This window comes from Cervus canadensis, chromosome 13 (genome assembly GCF_019320065.1).
Source record: "Cervus canadensis isolate Bull #8, Minnesota chromosome 13, ASM1932006v1, whole genome shotgun sequence".
NCBI classification, from domain to species: domain Eukaryota; kingdom Metazoa; phylum Chordata; class Mammalia; order Artiodactyla; family Cervidae; genus Cervus; species Cervus canadensis.
The window spans coordinates 36,315,257-36,324,200 of NC_057398.1; the positions used below are offsets into that span (position 1 = coordinate 36,315,257).

Genomic DNA, 8,944 nt, shown 5'->3' on the forward strand with positions numbered 1-8,944 from the left:
CTTCTATATTGCCAAAGGTCAGTGATTTTCACAATTTAATGATTTTTCCTTCAGTAAGACACTATTTTATTCAGATATATTATTTGTGGTTTTAGAGTTTTTAGCAGTTATAGGCTTAATAAAATTTAGACTGTGCCTTTGCATGTATTTTAACATCTTTTAGTGTTAAGAACAGTGAGGAAAATTTTTGTAACAACTTAAATAACTCGAATAAGTACTGTGTTATAAACAACACAGAATTCCAAACTGAGATATCTGTTTCCAGAGCTTTTTCTTACTTGCTTTAACTTTCTAGACTTCTTCAGGAAAGAAAGAAGTTCCACATAACCACATCCAAATATAGTTTTAGAACCTGTTCCTGATGTATTAACTCGATTGGTAATCCTTGCACATATATGTATCAAATTGACACCTTTTATAATCACATTGTACAACCTAAATATATGTAGACTTTGTCATTCATATCTCAAAAGAACTAGGAGAAAGTACTCTTCAGGCAAGAGAAAAAATGAAAACCTGTTCTTGAGGTTCTGGTTTCCTTAGGCCAGTGCCCTGCTTGGTTTTAAAGAATGCTGCCCAAGAGGGTTTTGACTTTCTCAAACCAGCTATAGAGACATGTTAGTTGGAAAAATGTAGAGGTTTTCCTAAATTTCTTTTAAATGATCTTTTGCACTCCCTTTTCTTAACCTGCTCATCTGACTCTGCTTTCATCTTTCCACATTTGCTGGCACTGTATCTTGAGTAGATTTTGACCCCAAGACCATGTGACTTATTTTTGGATCCCAGTGGGGTATTTTCACCAAAAAAGGTTGGTTTTTAAAAGATTTTAGAAACATTAAGAGTTAGATGAAGAGGATTTTATAAGATGTGTTATTGAATGTCAGTGATTTTTAATTCTTGTTTAAGATAAAGAAGATTGGTTTTTAAAAGATTTTAGAAACATGAGTTAGATGAAGTGGATTTTACAAGATGTGTTATTGAGTATCAGTAATTTTAATTTCTTCTTTAAGATACAGACTGACAACTAAAGACAATAACTGGGACCATGGAAGAACTGATAAAAATTATAGAGGGAAATGACAGGGGATGTGGGGACATTTTTATGATGTAAATGAAAAATTACATATTTTTTGGCAGTTGTAGGGGATGAAAAATAATTTTTCCTCTACCCTTCTGAATCCTTGAATGAGAATAAAAGACAGATTAACCAGAGGAAAAAAAAGTTTATTTAAACATGTGTACCTCATGTATACATGGGAGAACCCCATGGAAAAATGAGTAACTCCCCAAGATGATTTAGAATTCTGGCTTAAATGCCATTTTAATAGGGAAAGGGACAGGAAATAGGCCTCTCAGGGGAGGGTAATTGGCTTTTGGGAAAAGATGAAGGGGCCCTTTGAAGAGTAGATGGGAGATGTGACAAAGTTTGTTTGGTGTGGTGTCAACTTCTGTTTTTCTCTCCTGGTTGTTAAGACTCCAGGAGGGGATTTCTAAGTTCCTTTTGGACAATCTGTGTTTAGGCAGGAAAGGGGATTCAGAGGAAGCCTCTCCCTGCCTGTGCTATTGTGTAACAACTCAAAATAATCAGTATGTCAAAGTAGAATATTAAGAGTGGCAAATTCTGCTGCTCATCAAGAATTTTGAACACTCTTCAAGTGTTGTAAAAAGTTATGTTTTTTTTTCCCCCCCAGAGAATCAGCCTGTTCTGATTTTTCCATTGTGTTCTCCATGCTTTGACCTTATTAAGAATGGGATATTGTTCTTTATCCCAGAGCTCATGTTTTTAAATAGAATGCATTAGTGTGGTTTGGGAAGGCCTGAAGAGAGTTATTTCTGTTTATCATGGAATTGCAACTAAGAATGAAAGAAGTCCTGCTTCTAGGCACTCTGGTAATCTAAGGAGCCATCCAGCCTCCTCTGTGCCCCTGTCACTGGCAGCCCTCTCAGTGCTGCTTGCTCCATGCTGATCGTGTCTAACCTTTTGCAGACACCACATCTTGTTAACCTCAATGAGGACCCTCTAATGTCCGAGTGCCTGCTTTATTACATCAAAGATGGAATTACAAGGTACATTTGTTTCTTCTTTTGGTCACTCAGTACTTTCTTTTCTCTTAGGATGATTGCATAGCTAAAGGGAAGTAGTTTGGTTAAAAATTTCTTGTATTAATTTGCTGTTTTTCTCATCTGAAATAGTTATAAACTGTCCTCTGTACTCTTTTCAAATCAGTGTTTTAACCAGCTGAATCAATTAGCATGTGTAGTTTTAGAAGACTGTAAGTAAAATTTATCCTCCTAACATCTTATATGAATTCTTTAAGGAGATTAGTTTACTGGTATCTTTTTATGATGCTCTCTGAGTTATTTGGTGTATATGCCTCTTCATTTCTTTTTCTCATGTAGGGAGGTTGATCATATATGAAAATAGAGTTTGCAGTTCAAAGCCTCTGATTTAAAAAAAAAAAAAAAAGCAGTACCTTTTTTGTACGTACCAAAGAATATTCTCTGGGAGAAAGAGGCTCATTGTTTGTGGTGCTTTCTGTGTCTGAATTTCCCTGGGAAACACTTTCCCTTGTGTTCAGGGTTGGCCAAGCAGATGCTGAGCGGCGCCAGGACATCGTGCTGAGTGGGGCTCACATTAAAGAAGAGCATTGTATCTTCCGGAGCGAGAGGAACAACAGTGGGGATGGTGAGAGTTCTCGGCTCAGCTTTTCCAACAACCTTTTCATTCTATATTATGAGAAATCCCCAAGACTTGGTATTCCCTGTCTCTTTCAGTGATACTTTCTTATACAATCTAATATTTGAAAATGGGGGGACCTGGGCTGCTTATGAATGCAGGCATGAACATAGCTACTTTACATGAAAAAAGCCTGGACAAAAGCAGCACTTTTGTTACCGCTGAGAATTGAGTAGGACATAGGCAATTAGGCTTGGTCTTGAATCTTAATTATTTAATAGATGAGTAAGAAGGGAACAGATATCCTGGGTGGGTAGTGGGAGATTTGAAGGGCCTCTAGTCTTAATCCAGTACAGTTTATTTATACGTCAAAGGGAAGAAAAAGTCAATCTTGCTTTTTGCCCAGGTTATTAATGAAACAACAAGTTAATAGTGTTTTTGTGCTATATAATTTATTCCTTGCTAATTAAAATACTGGGCTTCCCAGGTGGCTCAGCAGTAAAGAACCTACCTGCCAATGCAGGAGACATAGGTTTGATCCCTCAGTTGGAAAGATGCCTTGGAGAAGGAAATGGCAACCCACTCCAGAATTCTTGCCTAGGACATCCCATGGAGCCTGGCAGGCTTCAGTCCATGGGTTTGCAAAAGAGTCAGATATGACTTAATGACTGAACAACAACAGCAGCAATCAAAATATTAGCCTTTGGAGATATCTCTGGTGGTACAGGGAAAAAGTTTCTTCCTTGATGCAGGGAAAAATTGAGGGTAAGAAGAGAAGGGGGTGACAGAGAATGACATGGTTGGATGAAATCACTGACTCAATAGACATGAGTTTGTGGAAACTCAGGGACATAGTGTTGGACAGAGAGACCTGGCATGCTGCAGTACATGGGGTCGCAAAGAGTCGGACAGGACTTAGCAGCTGAACAACAATAGCAACAACTGGTGATCCACTGACTGGGACTCCATGCTCCCAATGTGGGGGCCCAGGTTCCATCCCTGGTCAGGGAACTAGATCTCACATGCTGCAGCTAAGACCCCGCCACAGCCAAATAAATAATTTTTTTTTAAAGAAAAAATATTAGCTTTTGATCATAATTTTCTGATTATTACCTATATCTCATACTTAAGATTTCTGATGGTTTTTGTTTTTATATACTGAACTGTCCAGATATCACTGAAACTAACATTTCCTGTCTTCTTCTGAAGTTTATCAAATTCTTAAGTGAATTTAAGTATGATTCTATCTGAGCCACAGCCCTGGTCCTGGTGCCTTAAAGTGAACTGTTACATAGGCACTGAGCCACTTGATTGGTTACAGAAATCTATGCTAGTCACCTTGAGTCCTCAACTGCTACCCATTGTTTTCTTCCCATGGTCTGTGATGCTAACATTAGTGTGCATTCCTCTTAGTTATTGTGACCCTGGAGCCCTGTGAACGTTCAGAAACCTACGTAAATGGCAAGAGGGTGACCCAGCCTGTTCAGCTGCGCTCAGGTGAGACTGGGAGAGGCTTGAAGTCTTTAGAACACATGGCTTGCACAAGCAACTTATTAAGTTTTAACTCTTTGTCTCAGGTTATAGCATTAGGACTTATGTTCTTGTAGAACTCCAGAAACTGCTTTTTGCTTTAGGGAGGGTGAGGCTATTAACCAAGATACAGTACATTTAAAAAGTGATTTCTTAACCCTATTTCTGTTTTGTGCTAGGGAATCGTATCATCATGGGTAAAAACCACGTGTTCCGTTTTAACCACCCGGAGCAAGCACGGGCTGAGCGGGAAAAGACTCCTTCTGCTGAGACCCCCTCTGAGCCTGTGGACTGGACGTTTGCCCAGAGAGAGCTTCTGGAAAAACAAGGAATTGATATGAAACAGGAGATGGAAAAAAGGTAATGTACAGATGTGATGTGGCCCACATGACTCACCCTTCTTTTCAGCATTTAGTAGGATTCCTGAAACAGCTCCGTGATTTCACAATTTCTTTTCTCTCTTGCTCTTCTTTTCCTTCTAGGCTACAGGAAATGGAGATCCTATACAAAAAGGAGAAGGAAGAAGCAGATCTTCTCTTGGAGCAGCAGAGACTGGTAGGAGCCCATCCTGCATCCTCCGTTAGGAAAGGGCAGCTTGCTCTCATGTCCCATCTTCCCCGTCCCACAGACGAGCACTCGCCCGTTGCTTCTCCCACTGTCACTGACACCATGCGCTCTTGTCTCATGTCCTTCATGGAGAAGGACCTTCCATCTCCTGGTAGCCTTAGCTTGAAATACTGTCCTTAAAGGTACTACTTCTGTGCCTCTGTGTCTTAAAGTCACATCTTCTATCAAAACCAAGTGCTTTTTGAGGAAATACTGAGAGCTTTTCTGGTAGCCTTGGCCTCTTGATAGTGGTTTTTGAATATGCACCAGCGGTGACTCTCTCAATAATAATTACTGTGAATATTGAATTTGATGGTTTTGCCTTGGTTTTGTTTCTGATCACCTGATAGTACTAATTCTCTGCTCTTGGGCTGACTTGGGGATTGTTCTTATGCTGGGTGGACTTTTTTTTTGTAAGTTAAACTGTGTCTAAAAGTGTTGCTGCACAGTTGCATGTGTTAATCCTTTTCTGTTCCCTGCATGGAGTCTGAATTCTCAGTAAGGGTCTCCGTGGCATGTGGGGTGACAGTGGAAGTAGGGACTGCCCAACCAACTCCAAGAGGAGAGGGAGTCTGGTTTCTCTGGGTTAAGAAAGCATTTGTGTGAGTAGCTGAGAAATCAGTTTTAGGTTGCAGCTTGTGATGCTAATGGCAATAGCATTTTATGATGTTAATTAATTTTCTAGGTTTTATAGAAATTGAATCACATGAATAAATAAGTTTATCCATTAGTTAGATGTTTCAAGCCATCCAGTTTTGGATTACAAAGCCCTGGTTATAGGAAGCTTCTAGGCATTCATTTGGTATATATTATTGAGAAAAAGGCATAACAACTTTTGGATACTGTGGATACAGTTTAGGAATTTTTCATTTTTTAAGATTGATGGACTTCTTAGGGATATTAGGGAGAAAGGGGGAACTGGTTAAAGAGGCATTAGTGAGAAAGCTTGGATACTGGTTTCTTCCCTTAGTATAAAATACAGCATATAGAATACCAAGTGCAAACTACATCATGTAAACCATAGCCTTACAGCTGTGCTATGCTTTGAAAAAGAGAGGCTGTTGCTAAATGAATCCGAAAAGCCAAGGACTTGTGCAAAAGCAGTCTTTTCCAGGGCAGCTCAATTCTCACGCTTGGCAGTGTGTTAACTCAGTTAGTTTGTTATCTTGGAAATTATAGTAAAGCCAAAAAAAGAATGGATTGCAAGAATAAATCAAGTGTTTGGGGCAAGATAATAGCAGTGTAATAGATAGAGTCTCTTTAGGAGGCCTCGTTGGCATTTAGTTTGTAATGAAAACATAAAGATTCAACTACAGTGTGATTAAGGGCTTGGAAACTTTGTGACACATGAAGGAGCCTTTTATCTCACAAATGTAGTATATCTAATAGGATGCCTCTGATGGTCTGCAAGAGATCAAATGAACACAGGTATAATTAAGCTGTATTTATTTTTTAACAGTAGTGTTTTATATTTGTATACAGCTTTATAATTTATAGAGAATTTTAACATCCATCATTTTTCTGATTTCCAAAATAACCCTCTTTGGTTGCTATATATGTAAATAAAGTGACAAATATTTCCTCTGGTTTATAGTTGTGAAAGCCAAGTCTAAAAAATGTTACCTTGCCCGTTCTTAGCTGATGACTCTGAGGCTTAAACCTGAGTCTTCTGGCTTGCTTTGGTGTTCTGTCCAGTAGAGCAATGCTTCTCAACAGCCTGGGAGTCTTGTCAAATGCTGATGCTGATCCTGTAGGTCTAGGGTAGGACCTGAGATTCTGCATTTCTAAGAAGCTCCTAGGTGATGTCAGTGTTGCTAGGACCATTTGAGTCACTAACCAGGTGTAAAAGAATAGTGATGGCTGGTGATCATTCTGTGCTCTGAAATAAAGATAGTGACTATTAATAAACAGAAAGTAAATTCAAATAGTAAAGAATCTGCCTGCAACACAGAAGACCTGAGTTCAATCCCTGGGTCAGGAAGATCCCCGTGGAGAAGGGAATGGCTACCCACTCCAGTATTCTTGCCTGGAGAATTCCATTGTCAGAGGAGCCTGGCGGGCTACAGTCCACGGGGTTGAAAAGAGTCAGACACAACTGAGCAAATTTCACATCAAACCAGATGGCTCCAGGACACATTTAGTTTTCAGAGGACATACTTAGTTTGCAAGTAATCAGGTTCTGATTGCCGATTGCTCTGTATCTGAAAGTAGTCTAGGATTTTAAGAGCAGCTCCTTAAAGCAAGGAGGTTCTTTCCTCTCATAAGTCCAACTGTCTGTTCCACTTAAATTTCTTGTCCTCAAAAGGAGTTTATTTCTAACACTTCAGCCTGAGGAATATTTAGCCATTGACAGTACTGAATTAAATATATTTTTATGACCCTATATCAGTCAACCAACAGATATGTTTTGAATGCACCCTGTGGATAAACACTGAGAGGACACAAAGGACTTAATATTCAGTAAATGTTTATTATTTATTGTATGTGATTGTTTTTGCATAATAACAGCATTACAAAAAATGGAATTCAGGCTCATGAGTTTTTTATCCCAGTAATTCCCTACTGTGTCCCATTGTTACGTTGCTGAACACTCTTTCTTGTTAGTGCTGATTGTATGCCTGGTCCTTTCTACGCTTGCTTTTTGACACATGTTTTGGGAATCTTCTCTCCTCTATTTTCATAGTCTTCAGGCAGAGTCTCTTCAGGAGGCCTACTTTGCATTTGGTATTTAATCAAAACAGAAGGATCATTTAGTGATGTGTGAGTTGGACAGATCTGAGTAGTTTTTCCAGCCCTGTGATAAATGAATCTAAATATCTTAAAATCTTTTTTTTTTTTTGACATGAGATAGGATTTGAATCTTGGCATGCAAGTTTTGCAAGAGTTTTCAGTATTGTGGCCAGTATTAAGTGATAGGGGTGATATGTTTGAGCTTTAAAGAGAACATATTCTACAGAGGCAATATGACCAGTATCATAAAAAGAAAGAAAATTATGGCCACTTGATTTAATTTAGTTCTTTTGAATTTATGTAAACTCATTTAATTATGTTTTATTTTAAAGTTTAAAGGCGTAACTTTTGTCTCTTAAATATGATGTTAAAGCAGTGATTAGAACTGTTATTTCCTTAATTAGGTATTCATTTCCTCATTAGGCAGATTTAAAGAAAAATAAAAGAAGCCCAGAGGAAAAAACTGATAGTTAATTATGTAGAAAGAATCAGAGCAAATTTGTGTTCTATATAACTCAGTTTTTGCATATATATAAGAAAACCTTTCTAGATGTCAGACATACTTTTTTTCTCTAATGTTTGTTAATGTTGTCCTTTATCACTTAAGATTAGATTTTATAAAAAAAAAAGATTAGATTTTATTACTTAAGATTTTTAAACTAAAAAGGAAAAGGAAAAAATAGTGTAGAGTCTGTAAATTTAGGTTTATCTGTTTTTTGTTGCTAAATTTTCAAATAGGTAGGTATTATAAATGGTTTAGTATCCATATATAGGCAAATGTCAATAATACAAATCAGTAGTAATGTCCAAAGTCAGGGGCCAAACTATTGCTGTTGTTGTTAGGGATTATTTTTTCATTCCCTAGAAAGTAACTGTACATACAGACATAGAAGTCTTTGGTCTAGAAAACAAGATACTATTTATCAGTTTCAATTCTTTTTTTTTTTTTCCCCTAAGCCTTTCCTAGAGATGATTATGGTAACCATAGCCAAGTCAAAGAGACTATTAAATAAGAACATTTTCATTTACTAGACTACCTTGAACTACCCTTTTAGTGAGTAGTTTCTTTTCCCAGTAACTTTTATCTCCTGAATAGAGAGCCTTTCTTAATCTTGTCTGCCATAGGGAGTTCTAAATCCAACCCAGCTTTCATTTAGACCCATGTTACCAAGATTTGCTTGTGTTTGTTAAGAATAATTGGTTATTATCCAAATAGCCATTGAATTTGCTTAGTTGTAAAGTCAGACTGCTGTTTTAAGCTTAAGTAAAGTTGTTTGAAAAAGAGGTAATGGTGCAAAAACAGCTGGAAAGACAGAGTTACAGATAATGTTTTAAATAGCATCCACAAGCAGAATACGTAAGCAGAATATAATCTTTGTGTTTTACATGTTGATAATGAGA

The 8,944-nt window shown here is 37.7% G+C and overlaps 1 protein-coding gene across 7 annotated transcripts in view; it reads left to right on the forward strand.

Moving 5' to 3' along the window:
• KIF1B (kinesin family member 1B) overlaps positions 1-8,944 on the forward strand; it is a 150,426-nt gene that overhangs the window by 73,611 nt on the left and 67,871 nt on the right. For all 7 annotated transcript variants that reach the window (XM_043484805.1, XM_043484806.1, XM_043484799.1 and 4 more), the window contains 5 exons: positions 1,988-2,067; positions 2,580-2,686; positions 4,091-4,174; positions 4,387-4,567; positions 4,690-4,762. In XM_043484805.1, coding sequence (XP_043340740.1) covers positions 1,988-2,067; positions 2,580-2,686; positions 4,091-4,174; positions 4,387-4,567; positions 4,690-4,762 — 525 coding nt within the window. The remainder of the gene's footprint in view (positions 1-1,987; positions 2,068-2,579; positions 2,687-4,090; positions 4,175-4,386; positions 4,568-4,689; positions 4,763-8,944) is intronic.